At 41.2% G+C, this 18852-nt stretch overlaps 1 protein-coding gene across 1 annotated transcript; it reads right to left on the minus strand.

Annotated features, from left to right (window-relative positions):
- Nucleotides 1-2707: 2707 nt before the first annotated feature.
- LOC110308485 (leukocyte elastase inhibitor C-like) lies at nt 2708-17903 on the minus strand. The gene is given in 8 exon segments (XM_021180938.1): nt 2708-2782; nt 10084-10155; nt 11849-12016; nt 12212-12283; nt 12285-12355; nt 13171-13288; nt 16062-16199; nt 17736-17903. Coding segments are annotated over 8 exon segments (882 nt in total).
- Between the last annotated feature and the right edge of the window lie 949 nt (nt 17904-18852).

Here is an 18852-nt window from a genome sequence, read left to right on the forward strand (position 1 = left end):
GGTGCTTTTCTGACCGGAAGAGGCTTGTGGCCCTATGTAGGCCGGATTTCTCTCTCCCCAACCAGAGCAGTCTCAGGTCCCGCGTGATTGGGTTGGTCATTTCTTCAATCTTTGCCCCATCCCCCATCTCTGCATTTATTGTAGACAGGATAAATTTTGGGTCTAAAGTTTTGTGGCTGTGTTGGTGCCCCTTATACTCTTATATGTTTAAAATAAATCTGGGTTGCACATCGAGGAAAAATGCTGTTAGTGAAGGGACTCTAGCTGTCCTGAGAAAGACAAGCATGGCTCTGGCAGGCCTTGCCCTTCTCCACAATTCCCTCTCCTTGGGTAAATCCTGTTAGATTATATTCCTAAAGCTGGTTGCTAAGGTCTATTCCCTTATTTGGCCACTTCCTCCTTCTGGGGCTATCAAAGTATTGAAGTCCATCAGTCAAAAACCCCCTTACAGTTAATCTATTTAACATGCCCAATCAAAATTAAACAGCTCATCCTTACACAGAGTTTCACCTTTGATTGTATAAACTATCATCTGCCTGTGGGCCGTGTCTGCTTCCTCTCTATCCAGAGGCAGTACTTTGTTCCCTTTCCCCTTGTTCCTTTCCTACTCTTCTTAGTCTTCTAGCTCCTGTCTTTGTCTCTTATTCTCTGGCCTGTTTTCCCTGGCAAATAAATCTCCTTTGTGTGGAGAACTTGGTCTTGAAGTGTCTTCATATGATTCCAAGTGTCCCCACAATTTGCTTCCTGAGCCTGATTTATTTCACTTAGCATGATGATCTCCAGTTCTTTTACTGTCCTACAAAATACGTAATTTCATTCTTCTATACAGCTAAGTAAAACACCCAACACTGTGCACACATACTACATGTAAAGTGACTATTAAGGCACTTCATGAAAGTTTCTGCAAAGTTGACCATAGAACTGGACACAAAACAAGTCTCACCTTATACAAAAAAGTGCAATAACAACATGCCCCCTGTCTGACCACTGTGGATTAAAGCTGAATATAAAAAACAACAGAAATAGCAGAAAGCTTATGAACTTAGTGAAACTAAACAGTTATACACTAGTGAATAAAACTGAGTCAAGACAGATTAGGAAAGAAATTAAGAACTTTGCAGAATTGAATGAAAATGAAAAGACTCAGACCCAAACTTTTGGGACACACGGAAAGTTGTTCTAAGAGGCAAGTTCATAGCACCAAGTGTCTAAATTAAAAAATAATTGGGCAGTTCTCCTACTAATAGCTTAATGTCAAACTTGGAAGCTCTTGAACAAAAAGAAGAAATCATACCCTTTTGGGAGTAGATGTCAAGAAATAAACCTATGGTGGAAATAAGAGTGGTTCTTCGAGAAAATCAATAAAATTGCCAAACCCTTAAACAGGAAGAGCAGAGATCCAAATTAACAAAATTAGAGAACAAAAGAGGGATATAATAGCCACCACAGAAACCCAGAGAATCATAAGGATGTATTTTGAGAACTTATATACCACCAACTTAGAAAATCTAAAAGAAATGGAATATTTTCTTGACATATACCACATACCTAAGTCAAATCAAGATCATATAAGCAATTTCAACAGAAATATAATCCCTAGGAACATATAAGCAGTAATTAAAATCTAACAGCCAAAAGATTCCAGGGCCAGATGGTTTTTAAAGCAGAATTTCAAAGTAGAGTGAATGCCAATATTCCTCAAATTATTCTACAAAACTGATAAAGAAAGAATACTGCCCAATTCTTTTTATAAATCCAGAATTAGCCTAATATCTAAAAAATATATTGGTTATAAAAAGGAAAAAATTACAGAACAAAATTCCTAATAAAATAATTAAAAACCAAATCCAAGAACACATTAAAAAGATCATTCACTATGATCAAATTGGCTTCATCCCAGGGATGAATTCAAGATGCATAAATTGATAAATGAAATGCACCATATGAACAGAATAAAAAAATCATATGATCATCTCACTAGAGACAGAAAGGGCCTCTGACACAATTCAGCACCCCATCATGATAAAAGTCCTGGTTAGATATGGATAATTGAGATATATCTCAATATAATAAAGGCACATTACAGGCAGCACATAGTTAACATTGTAGGCTTAGATTTTTTCAAAACCTACTTTAATTAGTGTATTTTAGTGCTTCAACCTCCCTTCTGGCCCACCTACCAAAAGTTGGGGGAAGGAAAGGTTAATAGGAAATGGGGGTAGTGGTCCTGCTTAGAAGTAGTTCTTTGGGGGTGATTCCAATCTTCATTGTCAGGAAACCTGAAGTCCAGTTCAATACTGTCACCAAACACAACTAGCAGGAGCGGCTTGATCCAACAACAAGGCTCCACCAAATCAGCAGAAGTCAGTGGAAGCAGTAAGAAGCAGAAGGAATATCACCAGAAGTTCTTTGGTGCATTTCTCTCTACAAAGTCAGGACAAGCAAAGGTCAGCTAAGGAAACAAAGTCAACCAATGCAAGAGTGTTTCCAGTGAAGACAGCAAAACAATACAAGGTGAACAATACAATGTGCAAGAGCATCGTCCACTGACTGTTGGGTTATACTTGTTTACTTTCCAAACACGACATGGCCTCTCAAGAGTCCTATCCAGCAAAACCTCACATGCCTTTCCACAAGGCATCTTCCAGAAAAACACCATGTCTCTATTCTCAGTCAGACATCCTGTCTGCTTCAGCGAAACATCCTCTCATGAAACAGCTTCCAGAAGAACATCACATGACACAACTGAGTCTCCAAAGACACCAGAAATTTCCACGTCAACCTAAATGGGGAGAAACTCAAAACAAGTCACTAAAATCAGGAACATGTCAGGCTTTTTCACTTTCTCCATACCTATTCAATATAGTACTTGAATTCTTAGCTAGAACAATAAGATAACTGAAGGAGATTAAGTGGACGCAAGTAGGAAGGAAAAAGTCAAACTATCTTTACTTGCAAATGATATTGTAGTATATAAAAAAAGATCTTAACAATCCATCAGGAAATTCTTATAACTGATAAACACTGCTGATAAACAGTTGAGTGGTTGTAAATTTGTGCACAGGGTGGAAGGAAAAAGTCAGTTTCATCTTTTCTCACACAGGTTCCTAAATGTTATAATACAGTAGATGGGAAATTGCTTCCTTTCACCTTCTGCCCTAGAAAACGTCCATCTATTGTCAGTATGTGACCAGTGGTTTCTAATCCAAATCAATTGAACATGGAGAGTAAAAGGTGGCATTGGGAAAGATGTTCCGGGGTATTTGTAAGGATATGATTCTACACTCCGTGTGGTCATCCTCCTGTCCCCCATGGATGTAAAGAGGAGAACCTAAAGTACCTTAGATCACAACATTTGTATAATTATACATATCCTACTCGCAATGCTTGATACAATGCACAAACAACATGAATCATTATGCTTTACTGATTGGGGAATTAAAACAAGAACTAAATATCTGTTTTTCCTCAATACAGACACAAATTTAAAAATATGTTTTATTTCCAGTTGATTCTGTAATGTGGATCCATGCATCTGGGGTAACTGGGATTGCACTGGGATTAGAGGCATAGAGAGGCTGCTCTGGGAAATGGATCAATGGTCTTCCTCATCAGAAAGCAGGACTCATAATGTGCAGGGTGACTTCTAGGCTCTTTGTTCTATCCACTTCTAACATCCCTACATGTAAACTGCCCTGACTCATTTCTGCAGCATTAGCCTAGAAGGTTTTGCCTCAGTGTGCCCTCTTACCTAATTTGTCTTCTTGTTAGTCTTGGAAATTATTGGCCTTTTTAAAGTTACACAACTATTAGCAGCACTTGCTTTCTTTCACAAGAAAGAAGACGTCTTAGTTACTCTTCTATAGCTGTGAAGAGACACCAGGACCAAAGCAATTTGTATAAGAAAGCAAGCATTTAATTGGGGACCATCACAGAGGGGAGCATGGCAGTAGGCAGGCAGGAGCAGTAGCTGAGAGCTTACATATTGAGGCAGAGAGATAGAGAGAGATAGAGAAACAGAGAGACACACACACAAACAGAAAGAATATACAGAATCCAGAGAGAGAGAGAGAGAGAGAGAGAGAGAGAGAGAGAGAGAACATGTATGAACTGCAGTGGCCTTGACTTTTGAAACCTCAGTGTCATACCCCTATTAGCACACCTCCTCCAATGAGACCACAGTTAATCCTTCCCAGTTCTACCAACTGTGCACTGAACATTCAATTATATGAGCCTATGGTGGCTATCTTCATACCAGCCACCACATAGAGTACAGCACAAGTGGGCTGATATGGATATAACTGTAGTTGTACAGTTCTAGATATCAAATAGAGTTTTTGAAATACTACATCACAGGCGGGGGAGATGGTTTAGTGAGTAAGGTGCTTGCGTCACACGCATGAGACCTTAGTTCTGATCCCCAGAACACAGATAGACATCTATGACCCAACACTAGGGGATGAAGACAAATGGATCCAAGGGGCTCCCTAGAGAGTGAAACTAACCAAAACAGGGAGCTCCAGATGCTGTGAGACATCTTGCCTCAAGATACAGGGTGGAGAGCAAAAGAGGAGAGGAAGACATTTTATATCTACCTTCAGCCTACACATGCACGTGTGTGCGCGCGCACACACACACACACACACAGAAGCAAGAATGAACTTACACAAACAAACACGTGTGTGTGTGTGTACACATGCAGAAATAAACTACAGATTTAAAATCACCAATTCATATCCAATAATGTACCTCTCTATTCAGAAATTCTTCATATTTCCCTTAGTGATATTTATAGTTATTTATATAGGGCCCTGTATATCTTTTTTTTGGACTTATTCGTGGACACTAGATTATATCCTGATTAACTCTTAATTTAAAAATCCAAGTGTGAAGATTACATGGACATAAAAATTAGTTTTGTAAACTGAACTAGCTATCTTACTTAACTCCCTTCAATACTAAGTGTTTAGATTTCCTAATAAAATATCTAAAACTTTATGAACATTCTTCTTCCTTTTTAGAATGATTCTTTTATTATTTTATTTATTTACAATCTAGCCATCACCCTTCCTCTCTGTTCTCCCCCATACAGTTCCTCATCCTGTGAGACCCCAACTTAGAGCATTTCTCCCTAGAAGGTAAAGCCCCTGGATGTTCCCCAAGCTTGTTTTCCCTGATCTCAAAAAATACAGCCAGAAAGAAGCTCTTTGTTCTCTACAGCCAGCAAAAAGCCCTTTTGTTTCTGTGCCTTACAGCCAGAGATGTGATAATTGTAGGAAGACCTACAAGGACATGGAGATAGATGCTGGAGAGGAGCTGCAGCTCACTTCCTCCCCCCTCCCCTACCAGAAGGGAGCTGTAGCCAACTCTCCTCCCAACTCCTCCCAACTCTCCTCCCAACTCCTCCCAATTCCTCAGCTAGCTGTTAAAAGCCCCCTACTGTTACCGCTCTGGGTCAAACTCCCCTGCCCTGCACAGCTCGAGGAGTTCGTCCTCAGCTAGTTGATAATAAAACCTCTTGCAGTTTGCATCAGGTGTGGTTTTCTCTCGAGTCACTGAGGTGTCATTCAGTTCATCCTGGGACTTGAGCAGAGGCCCAGCTTCGGGGGTCTTACAATCACATTCCTCCTCCCCCTGTTTCTGAGAGGATGCTCCTTCATCCCCAGGCCTTCCCCCTCCCTGGGACCTTACATTTTTCAAGAATTTGGTGCATCTTCTCCCACTGAGGGCAGAGCAGACAGTCCTCTGCTATATATGTGTTATGGGACTCAGACCAGCTCATGTATGCTGCCTGGTTGGTGGCTCAGTGTCTGGGAACTCCCAGGGGTCCTGGTTAGTTGAGACTGTTAGTGCTCTTATGTGGTTGCCTTCCTCTTCCACTTCTTCCATCCTTGCCCTAAGTCAACCATAGGAGTCCCCAACTTCAGTCCAATAGTTGGGTTTAAGAATCTATGGGTTTAAGCGTCTATGTCAGTCAGCTGTTGGTTGGGCCTCTTGGAGGACAGCCATGGTAGACTCCTGTCCGTAAAGTACACAATAGCATAAGATGGATCTCCAATTGGGCCAGTCATTGGACTGTCTTTCCCTCAGTCTCTTCCCCATTTTTGCTTCTGCAGTTCTTTTAGATAGGTACACTTCTTGGTCAGAAATTTTGATTGTGGGTTAGTAACCCTGTCCCTCTGCTTGAGGCCCTGTCTATCTACTGGAGGTGGACTCTTTGACTTCCTTCTTCCCACTGTTGTGCTTTTCATCTAAGGTCCATCCCATTGAGTCCTGAGAGTCTCTGGCCTCCCTGATCTCTGGTACTTTCTAGAGGGTCTCTGCCCCTCCCACCTTCTGAGGCTGCTTATTTCCATTCATTCTGCTGGCCCTCTGGGCTTCTTTCCTGTCCATCCCCCCATACCTGATCCTGTTCCCCTTTTCCCCTGCCCCTTTGCTCTCCCACTGAAGTTGCTCCCTCCCCCTCCCTCTCCTGATTATTTTCTTCCACCTTTGAAGTTTCTGTATCAGGTGGCCTCTATATTAACATGCTAGTTTATTATTTAACAATTATTAATTATCTTTGCTAATAATTAATCACTGAGAGCATATGTTCTCTTCTTATCTTGCATACACAATTCTCCTTTAATTTCTTTCTATTTTTGTAATTTCATTTTGAATGAATGCTACTGAGCTCATCCAAATATTAGATTTTTATATTTTCTAGTGCACTGAATCTTTTTCTCATAAAATGTTTATTTCTAGGATAGAAAAAGTTATTTTTGCTTAGTATTAATATAGCTACATCTATCTCTGTGGTTAGTGTTTGCATAAGTTAGCCAGTGAACCGTTTCCTCTTTGGAGTTTAAGAGACAAGAAGGCAGATTGTTCTTTGTATTCAAGATTAGAGGAGTTATTTACATCATAGGTGGACAGAGGGCAGCATGGCTGCACACTGAGGACAGATGCAGCTGTTTAAAGGAGTAAGGTAACTTGTATATTTTTGAGAACAAGTAAGGGGTAGATTGAAGTGTTTTTCTTTTTAACCCAAGTTTGGATTTGGTAGGGATCAAGTGAGTACCACATAATTGATAAACATATTTCCTGGTTGGCGAAGACTTGGGGCCAATGGGACAAGAAGACAAGAACCTAGAGAAACACATTCACTGTATTCTGGAAACCAATTGACTATTGTTACTGCAACTGACACAGTTCAATCAAAATACAAGATGGCATGACCCTGGCCAGCAGTCAGTTTTCTCACTGTGGCAGCTGAACACCTAAGAGGCAACTTAATGGTGGAAAGATGGATTTGTGCTGATGGCTTCAGGGGTTTCACTCTGGTTGTTTTAGCATGGATGCCTGTCACTACATCATGTCTGTGGGGGTGGGTGGTACATGGTGAGACTTCACTTCTGAACAGACAACAAGTAGAGAGACAGAGAGGGGCCTAGATAAGATAACAGCCCCCACAACCACACCCCATTGACCTGTTTACTCCAGCTTGGCCCACCTTCTAAAGTTTCCATAACTGCCCCAAATAGAGCCAACAGCTAAGGACCAAGTGTTTAACACATGTGTCTGTGAGGAACACTTTGTACTCAAACCTATTGAATGTCTTTTTCTTTTCAAAGTATGTTTCCTTTAAATATTACACATTTTCAACATAGACTGACCACTGTTGTCTCTTAACTAAATCACTTAACTTACATTTAAAGAAAATCACTTAAATATCTGTCACCTCCCATTTTGTTGTTTCTCATACTTCTTATATCCGTTCTCTTCCCTTCTCTTGCCTTCTTTGGGTTGATTGTACATTCTTTGTTGTTCTTTGGTTCAATACAGAAGCTGCCAAAGCACTGTACTGTTCTTCTAGACCTTCGATTTCAGCATTAATCCATGGCTTATCTTCCCAGACAATGCAAGGACCTTGGAATTTTTCTCTAAGGAAATGAAATGCTAGAGACTGATGTATGCCTGGATCCCACTAGAACATTAAACTCCATTCCATATGCTATGACTTCTTTATTATTATTCACTTTTATTTATTTAGACCTTTAGTTTCAATATGTCATACCAACTAGCTTTGAACATATGAGCTCAAATTCTCTTTCATCAGCATCCTAGGAATCTAGAACTATAGACACAACCTCTAAATATAGTTTATCATTTATGCTGAATTATTTATATTATTCCCTATACATTGAAAACTACTTTCGCACTATTGCTACTATTTTATATGGTCAATATTAACCTAAATTTACCATAAATGCACATTCTTCTCGTTCTTTAATTTCTTCTTTCCTACTCTGACATTCCTGTGCATAAAGAAGATTCCTCATAATAGTTTAAAGAAAAAGTCTACTACCACCAATGTTTTTAGTGTTTTCTTTTAAAATAGATCTTGAAAGGTATTGTTCCCAAATATGAACTAAGTTAAAGTTGGTAGGGTTTGGAGTTTGCTTTTTCTGACACACTGGAACAGCTGTCTGTGGGCCTTGCTCCCAGGGCTCCTGTGGCTATGTGTGGTTAGTGTGGCTGTGTTCTGTGATCCAATTCATTTTGGTTGTTTTTTATGATTTTTGTCTTAAGACTTCTGCAGCTTTTCTGGGATATGCTTTGCTCTGTTTTCCTTCTAGGCCAGAGTTGTTTTGCTTTCTCTGTAGGGTTTAGAGTGTGCACTAAGGTCATTTATCTAGTTTGAAATCAACATTTTGAGTGTTAGCTTTTTTCTTTTTTTGTGTATTTGAATGGGGGCGGGGAATATGTATGTATTGGTGAGGGTATATACCTGTGTGGAAGTGAATGTGTCTCCACATGTGTGCATATGTGCTTGTGAGTGTGCATGCACATACATTCATGTGACCAGAGGCAACAGCTCACCACTCTCCACCATATATGTTGAACACTATCTCTTACTGCACCTGCCTGGAGCTAGTGATTGGCAAGGCTAGCTGGCCAGTTGTCTCCATGGTTACACTTGTCTCTGTCCCCCCTCAACACAATGCTGAAGTTATACATGTACCCCTCCACACAGGGTTTTTACATGGGTGCTAGTGATCCAAACTCAGATTCCCATGACCACAGGAGAGGCAATTCACTGACTGAGCCATGTTCCTGGCCCAAATGTTTCCTCTTCATATGTTATTCTACTCTGTACCCCTACCTTATGCATCTTCATCATCATCTCTCTCTCTCTCTCTCTCTCTGTGTGTGTGTGTGTGTGTGTGTGTGTGTGTGTGTGTGTTTTGAAATAGGGTTTCTCTGTGTAGGCCTGGCAGTCCTGGAACTCACTTAGTAGACCAGGCTAGCTTAAATCATAGAGGTTGTCTCTGCTTCTGCCTCCTGACTGCTGGGAATAACACTGCCTGGCTTCATTCTAACTCTTTATTCCTTCTGTATTTCCCACACTTACTTTTGAGTTTTAATGACTACATTGGACTTTCTAGAAGAAACTAAAAGCAGTTAATTACTTAATCATTATAATGATTTCTTCAACAGACTTTAAAATCTATAAATTCTTTTTCTTGTTATCTAAGTTTTTCTATGCAAATAATTTATTATATGTTTAAGCTCTGGGATTTCTAGTCTCTTTTCATCCAGACATGCAGTGTAGTTTGTAAGTTTCCATCTGCCTGCTAAAGTATCTGACCTTGAATTTCATCAATGTTATCTTCACAAACTGTTGGTCTCTGGTTTGTATGGGTGGCATCAACATTTAGAGTCTTCCATCACTGTCATTCTTTTTTGTTTGTGCTGCTTTGTGTCTCTGTTGCCATGCCAGCTCACCCAAACAGTTATCTTTGATTTTTCTCTGGATGTTATACTTGAAAAGCAGATTGTAATAATGGTCTGAGGCTTCAGGTTACCTCCCCTACCCTGGACAGACATGAATTTAGTTTGCATCTGCAGCCACCCACAGAAAGCAGTTCCAAATCTAGGGTTGGAAACTGGGTTTGTCCAATGACTGCAGAACAGCTGTGAGCTTTTGATGCATACTCTGGGGCTCATGCAAAAGCAGAGGAGGAAAATGGGAGTCCTACACTTGGAAGGACAAATTGTTTCCCTTTGTCTTAAGAGTGATACAATCTCCATTCTCATTACCTCCTCTGGACTGGCAAATGCTGCTGAGAACAGTGGCTGGATTTGCCCCTGAATTTGCAGTTTCTCTTGAATCTTGCAGTATTTCCTCCTATCTTATAGCATCTCATGACTGACTGCTTGCTTTCTTGATGTTATAGTTGTCCTAGGGGTTGGTTTCACACACACACACACACACACACACACACACACACACACACACACACACACACTATATATATATATATACACAGATATAAATACTTGCTATATATCATATATCATATATCATATGTCATATGTCATATGTCATATGTCATATGTCATATATCATATATCATACATCATATATCATATATCATATCAATCATATATCATATATCAATCATATATCATATATCATATGTCATATGTCATATGTCATATATCATATGTCATATATCACATATCATATATCACATATCATATATATTCATAGGGATATATACATATTTACATATGTTTACATAATAGCTGAATTAAAATCTAGTCTATGATCTGTGACTTAAAAATATGTTTGACCTTTAACAACTTACTTCTAGTTTCCTCTCAGACAAAATGGAGTTGAGCAGAGTTGCTTAGACACTTGGAATTCTTTTCTTTATTGTAGTTATTTGTAAATTCCACTAGCGCTGAAGGAATATCTAATAATCCCTGGGTAAAAATGAAAAAGGGACAAAATGTATGGGACTTAGTTATTTTAAAGGACAACCAGCTGCTATGGGGGCATACACCCTGCAATCACAGCATTCAGAAGGTATTGAAGGAGGAATGTAAGCTGAAGGTCAACCTTCAGTATGACCTTGACCATGGAGAAGAGTAGAATCGAGTAGGGAAGAGTAAGGTGGAATAGCGTAGAACCTAGAATAGAACTAGGGATACTAATGATATCAACTTTGTAGCATTGTTGTGACCATTGAATAAATTGATAAATGTAAAGGTTTGGCACATAGTAGTACCATATAAATAGCAAGCATTATTGTTCCTCCATTAGACCAGAACAGAACCACGTATCTTATGGATAGTGACAATTTGGTTCTTGAGATTAGAGCCTCATTTAATTACCAACCAGAAAACACAACTGACAAATGGACCACACTCATGCCGGTACATACTCTGTACATTGGAATGACAGCAGGCTCCTTCCTGATTACAAGTGTAGGCTGGGAAGGAACAAGAGCTAAGCCACAGGACAGCCTAGGATTGCTGAGGGAAAACTTGTAATCTTCACAGTTTTGTCTTTTTCTAATCTTGTCAGAAGACACACAATCCCTAAAGACGTAAATAAATTCTCATTATAATTCCTTTAAAGGTACTTCAAGAGACTTTCTGTGAGAGGCCACTTATCATTGTGACCTATATGTTTGAATCTCTACATGTTTCCCATCACAATTATTCACTGGAGGCAGCAAATGTTCTGAACATTTATACATTAGGCCCCTGGGCTGGGGGTGTGGCTCAGTGACAGAACATGTCTCTTGTCCAAAGTACTTGGGCACTGAGAATAAATAATAATAATGATAATAATAATAATAATGATAGTAATAGTAAGATAATAATAACTGTATAAACATGAGGCCTCAGAACAGTAATGTCTGATGGACTATATTGACAAAAATGGGACTGTAGTTGCAAGGAATTTTGGGTAAAGTCTGTGGATGAACAAGTACTTATGGTTCAATGAACACATGGGAAGTATAAGAACAGCACAGTGTAACAAACATAAACCATGACATTGAGAGCCAGTTACCTCCTCAAGATCTGTGGTCTCGTCCTCAATGTCTTTAGGCAGCAGAATGACCATGCTAAGTTCTCCACCCTGGAAAGGCATCTCCAGCACCTTGCACTTCAGGTCTGGAATGTAGACAAATGGAAGATTATTCTTTAGATACATCATCTTCACTGTTTTTGTGACTTTCTGAATGGAAACCAAAAAAAAAAAAAATCACTGAAATTATTCTCTCTTGTGTTTCAGAGCAAAGGTGAATTTGGGGTCTTGGGGTAAAGGGCTCAGTGGTAAAGGCCTTGAAGACCATGGGGGAGGCCCTGTGCTACATCCCAGCACTCACACACATACAACCAAGAGCATCCCAGGATGCTGGTGTCACCTGACCTTACTCAGTCGGAATGGAGCATCGGTTGTGTCCCGTGTCACGAATTTCTCCTCCCACATTCCCTTGAAGTAGAATGGCATTCACTAGTACAAGTTTGGTCATACTGTCCACCACACCCACAGCCAACAGTTCCTGAATTTTCTCTGAAAAGATGAAGTAAGCTTCTTTAAAGGTCCATGTTGGAATTCCAAATTTAAGGCAATAATTTATTAACTCAAACATAGACTTCAAACTTTATTTTGTTTTAACTCAGTGTTAGAAAAGGCTCACTTGTGCAATTTTTATTTTAAATAAAGCAAATTGCAAGACCTAACAGGATCCTCTCTAGTGTCAGGCTCCTGTCTAGTCTTCCATGACCTTCATGCCCATCCTTAGAACAGGAAGAAATATCCTTAAATTCACTCAAATGTTTTCAAGTTTTAAAACAAGAATGTTCTCCATTCCTGGAAGAAACAGTAACCATTATTTTGTGAGTGGCTATTTCTTTACAAAAAAGAAACCATCTAGGGAATAGCACCTGAATGTCAGTGACGGTGTACCCACCTATAGATCATTGGGAAATATGTTTTTTTTTAATTTATTTTTATTTTGAGACAGGGTCTTCCTATGTGTACTCAAACAATCCTCCTGCCTCAGCCTCCCAAATGCTAGGATTGTAGGTCTTCATCAACGATCTTACCTTGGAGAAGGCTTGCTGCTGTTGAAAATGGATGTGAGACACTGGTCTCTTCCTCTTTCTCTTTATTCACCAGTGAGGTGAACAGGCCTCCTCTGCTGTGCTGTCTTAACAAGAGGTGCAGTGTTGCCATTGTGACAAAGCAATAAAGTCAATTATTAATAAAACAGAACCTGCAACACTGTGAGTCAAAATCTGCCTTTCCTCAATAAGCTAATTATGTCAGGTGTGAGCTCCAGAAGGGGAACTGACTAACAGAGCCAGCACTGCTCAGCCTCTCACCCTCTGTTTGACCTTTGACCTACTGGTTTATCTCCTTCCTTGCATCCTCAGAAGCATGCAGAAAATCCACAGGGGTCAAGTCAGCACCGTACATTTTCTGGGTTGAAGACAAGAACTCCTATTTTAAATAAATGAAGTGTCATGAATAATGTATATTTCCAGCAGAAGTTTTCAAAATCCCCCCAAAGAAATTAATGAAGTCCTAACCTAGTCCCCCCTACACATATGTAACAGGTGTGCAGCTTGGTTCATATGGGTCCTGAACAATTTGGCCAGGGGCTATCCCAAAACATGTAGCCTCTATGTGGGATATGTTCTTCTAGCTGGGCTGCCTTGTGTAGTCTCAGTGGGAGAGGAAGTGCCAGGGTGGGGGGGCATAACCAAGGAGAGGACCAACTTGCTTGGAGGAGAAGGGGATGAGGAGGGACTATGGGATATGGTGACCAGAAGACAGGAGTGAACGAGATATAAAGGGAATAAGTAAAATGAATGAATGAATGAATAAATAAATAATAACAATAGCCCTAAGCTTTATACTTTTCTATTGTGTTGAATATCACACAACAGTAAATTTACTGTCCTAACCAATTAATCATCATTTCTTTCTCTTCTCTTCTCTTCTCTTCTCTTCTCTTCTCTTCTCTTCTCTTCTCTTCTCTTCTCTTCTCTTCTCTTCTCTTCTCTTCTCTTCTCTTCTCTTCTCTTCTCTTCTCTTCTCTTCTCTTCTCTTCTCTTCTCTTCTCTTCTCTTCTCTTCTCTTCTTTCTCTTCTCTTCTTTCTTCCTCTCTCTCTCTTTCTTTCTCTCTTTCTTTTTCTTTTTCCTTCCTTCCTTCCTTCCTTCCTTCCTTCCTTCCTTCCTTCCTTCCTTTCTTTCTTTCTTTCTTCTTTTTTTTTTTTAATTTTTATTTTGAGACAAGGTTTCTCTATGTACCAGCCCTGGCTGTTCTGGAAATCACTTTGTATACCAGACTGCCCTTGAACTCACAGAGGTCTTCCCACCTTTGCCTCACATGTGCTGTGTCCTAGTCATCTTTGAAGGTTACAGTGCTGTAGTGGCACATATATCCCTTTATATAACATTGGTGTTAATACAAAGGCTACTCATCCTCTCATCCTTTTTGAATTTTACATTAACATTTTCATAGTTGAGTAAATGTTGATTATACGTCAAGTGGCTTTTCAGACCCACTTTTGCTTTGTGTGTGTGTGTGTGTGTGTTTGTGTGTGTGAGTGATTAGAGTGTATGTGTGTACATATATGTATATGGGTGTGCATATTTGTGCATTTTTGAAGTCCAGAGAATATGTCAGGTGTCTTACTTTCACTTTCTGCCTTATTCCCTTAAAACAAGGTCTTCCATGGAACCTGCCTAGGCTCATGGTCCACAAGCCAAGGGGTCCTCATAGCTCTTATTCCCATTGGGCTGGGGTTACAGGAGAGTATAGAGCCATGCCTGGCATTTTTCATGGCTTCCGGTATCCAAACTCAGTTTCTCATGCTTGCACAGGAAGCACTCTTCTCCACAGAGGCATCCTTTCAGTCCTTGCTTTCTCAAGACATCCAGGATGGCTCCTTTCATTAGAAAGACTATGAGACTTGAGTGAGGTAACCCAGTGACAAAAGAACACACATGGTATGTACTTACTGATAAGTGGATATTAGGAAAAAAAGCTCGGAATACCCACAATACAACTTACAGACCATATGAAGCTCAAGAAGAGGGAATACCAGAGTGTGGATGCTTCAGCCCTACTTAGAAGGGGGAACAAAATAATCACTGGAGGTCGAGAATAGAAGGGGACTTGGGAGAACAAAGGAGAGGGAGAGGAAAAAGGGGGGCAGGATCAGGTGTGGAAGGAGATGGGGGAGATGTACAGAAGGTCAGGAAATTGAAGAGAGGTATATAGTAATGGGGGATGGGGAACTGGGGATAGCCAACAAAAAGTCCCAGATACCAGAAAAGCAAGAGGCTCCCAGGACCCAACAGGGATGACATTAGCTGAAATCCCCAATAAAGGGGAGAGAGAACCTATAGAGACAAAATGGAGAGGTTAGGCAAGGTCCCTGGTTGAGGGATGGAACCACCCACCCTTCTCAAAAATTTTAACCCAGAATTTTTCCTGTCTAAAGGAAATACAGGGACAAAGATTGGAGCAGAGACTGAAGGAAAGGCCATCTAGAGACTGCCCCACCTGGGGATCCATCCCATATGCAGCCACCAAATTCAGTCACTATTGCTGATGCCAAGACGTACTTGCTGTCAGGAGCCTGATATAGCTGTCTCCTGAGAGGCTTTGCCAGAGCCTTACTGATACAGATGCAGATGCTTGCAGCCAACCATCCAACTGAGCACAGGGGACACCAATGGAGGAGTTAGGGGAAGGACTGAAGGAGCTGAAGGGGTTTGCAACCCTATAGGAAGAACAACAATATCAACCAACCAAACACCCTAAAGTTCCCAGGGGCCAAACCACCAACCAAAGAATATACATGGAGGGACCCATGGCTCCAGTTGCCTATATAACAGACATAGGCCTTATCTGACATCAACTGGAGGAGAGGCCCTTGGTCCTGTGAAGGCTTGATGCCAGTGTAGGTGAATGCTAGGGTAGTGAGGTGGGAGTGGGTGGATGGGCAGAGGAACACCCTCATAGAAGTAGGGGGGAGGAAGGTAGAATAGGGGATTTGCAGAGGGGAAACCAGGAAGTTTGATAAGATTTGGAATGTAAATAAATAAAATAACCAATAGAAAATTAAGAAGAAGAAAGACTGTGAGATGAAAGTCTCACATGCATTCTTTGCTGTTTTTATGAATGCCTGCAACATGACTGTGCCTGGAAAGGTCTGTGTCACTTCAGGAAGTTTCAGAATGTGAAGTGCTAGGTACTTACAGGAAGGAAGTTGTAGGTTTTCTCTCCATACAGTCTGTTAGCAAGTTTCAGAGTGTGAGATGCTCCACGCTTGCTCACTTCAGCAGTCAGGCTTTGAATCTGTGAATGGATGTCCTCAACAGAGTCAAAATGAAGAGTCTAGAGGAAGGAAAACATGCTTTATACAATTGGTTTGAGGTTTTGAAGGGATTCCCTGGTGTCTACTTCCACCAAATTATTTTCTGTTGGATACCAAGTAGCTACAGCCTAATATTTTATTAACATATCATTGGCACAGAAAATAAAATGGAACCAGAAATGTACAGCCCAGTGAGACATTATAATTAGACATGGTTTCTAAATAATTTTTAATAGTTCCACAAATGTGAATGGTTAACATGTTAAATATTTATATCTGAATTCTTTTTCCAAAAAAAATGATTTAAATGTTGTGGTCATGTTTCTATTCCATGCCATATACAAGTTTCCTTAAAAAATTTTTTTAAAAATCTCAGAAATAAATAGTGTAAATAAGAGTCATTCCCTCTCTGAGACCCAAAAGGTGGGACTGATTTCTTTTGTTATCTTACTAAGGTCCACAGCTCATTCCCTTGAAGAATCATTTCCTTAAATTTATTCTGGTGGGAGTTTAATTCCTCATCTGTTAGTTGAAAGTCAAGAGGCCTCTTATGGTTGTGTGAGGTCTGGGCTGGTTACTCACTTCTAAGACACAAAGGACAAAAACCACACAGGATTCACAGTCCATGTTACTCTCTGAGCTATGCTTGCTAGATTGCTACATGGACTGAAATGGGGAGGGAAAGGCCTTGAGACTACTGTTTCCTGAAGCTGTCAGCAGTAAAAGCCTTAACACTGAAGCAGTGTTATATAACCTGTGAGAAGCACCTAGCAGCAGGTGCAGAGTTAGGAAACACTTTGTCCACTCCTGTCTAGGTTTCCAATGATGGCAGAGTTCCTTTCTCAGAATTAAGAAACACCAAGAGCAGAAGTCCCCTTCACACCCATGAAGGAAGACTAGGCAGTTGTGGAGAGGATGACCTGTTGTCTCCCAGGGGTGGGCTGAGAGGATGTGGGTCCTGTCCAACAGGCCACAGGGATTTTCCAATCCCTTCTCCTGCAGAGCCACAGCCAGTGAAATCAGGTTGGAGAGAGGCACAGGGCTAACCCTGGGAACACAGACAGATGGCTGTCTTTACCTTGTCCCCACAAGAAGGTACCACTACCAAACTATCTCCTGTAGCATGTTCCTGTATCTGTTATGCCTGAAGGTGACCCTATTACAGGCATGATTTATGAGTAATGATTGTAAATGCAAAAGGAAAACCGAAAACAGCTAGTTCTGGGAAGGTGTAGGGCTTCCAGGATAAAGCTATCAGATTCACTCCTGGGAATGGGAATGGAAGCTCAAAGCCTGCAGGTATTGTCATTGTCTTTTTCACTGTTTCCCCAACTGAGCAGAGACTCTGCTCTATGCTCAGTTAAAGCTGGTAATGAACCAATACCTGGCTTTTCCCGCGGTGGGGTGGGGGTGGGGTATCTGAATGTCTGACTGCACCATGAGTAGCTATTGAACCCAGTTTGACACGGCTTAGAAAATACACCAGAAGAACTCTGAGGCACAGCTGTTAGCATGGAGATGGGAGGGAGAGCTATGCCAGTTTTGCTTCTGCTAACCTTAGAGAGTTGGGCTGCAGTGCTGCCTCTGGCCCCCAGAAAGACCATGGCCAAGGAAGAAGAAATGCTGAAGGGAGAGAAGATGGTATGTCCTGTGGGGTTGTTCTCATTCAGGGTGTGGAACAGCTCCAAAGCAAAGAGGTTGTTGGCTGAACTCAGCTGCCCCATGGTGAAGGCTGCAACAGAGGAGGGGTGGGGGTGGAAGATCAACATTGCCAACTATGTCAGCAAGGTCACCCACCCCTAGGACCTGCAGTTGGTTAACCCTTTTCCCATTTTTTCCCAAGAGGGCAAGAATATTCCCCCAGGCACAAAAGCAGGGGTCAGATTTCAGCAGTGACACAAGACCAGGACCTAGGGTGTCTCATGTCTCTAGCCTTTGAGAAAGATTGTGTCTGAAAAGGGACCATGCAGGTGGCCTTGGCACAGTGCCCACACTACAGAGCCTTCTGTCTGGAGCTCAGCCACTGTGGGATGTCATTTGGGCAATGAATCCAGAAAACCACGTGGACCTACTCTACATAGAGTAGATTCTGGTAAAGATAACAATGTTATCCTTTTAGTTCTCCAGGGATTCAGTTTTGCATGCCTGAAGTCAAGGCTGAAGTCTCAGCTGGAGTGAAATATGCAAATTTGGGAATGCCACTCACTCTCTCTAGTAAGATGTGGGTGACAGGGAAGAGGAACACTCCTCTGTGTCCCTTTTGCAAACAAGCTGATTCCTGCAGTGGGTAAGCAAGCCCTGCTTGGTGCTCATCTGCTAATCCAGCTGGGTCCCAAACTCAGAGCTCCAGTTGGTCCAAATACAGGCTAATTACAACTGTGTGTCTCTGGCTGTTTAGCTACCAGGGCCACATGGAGTTCTCATTGTTGAGGATCTAGGATCTCACCAGCTTCCTTCCCTCCCAGCCTCCCTGCAGCCAGGATTGACCCTATGAAGCTCCGGGCACTGTCTCTCAGATCAAGGTTCAAAAAGAAAGCCGAGGGAAAGAAAAACTGTAGCTAGGATCAACTTCCTCCCTCTGGCCTGAGGCCTGGAGTGGGGTGTAGTTGGGGATCCACAGAGTATTTTCTGGTCACTTCTTCGATGAGGGGGAGGTACTGGGAGCATGCTGGT

This window comes from Mus caroli, chromosome 13, assembly GCF_900094665.2.
Source record: "Mus caroli chromosome 13, CAROLI_EIJ_v1.1, whole genome shotgun sequence".
Lineage (NCBI taxonomy): Eukaryota > Metazoa > Chordata > Mammalia > Rodentia > Muridae > Mus > Mus caroli.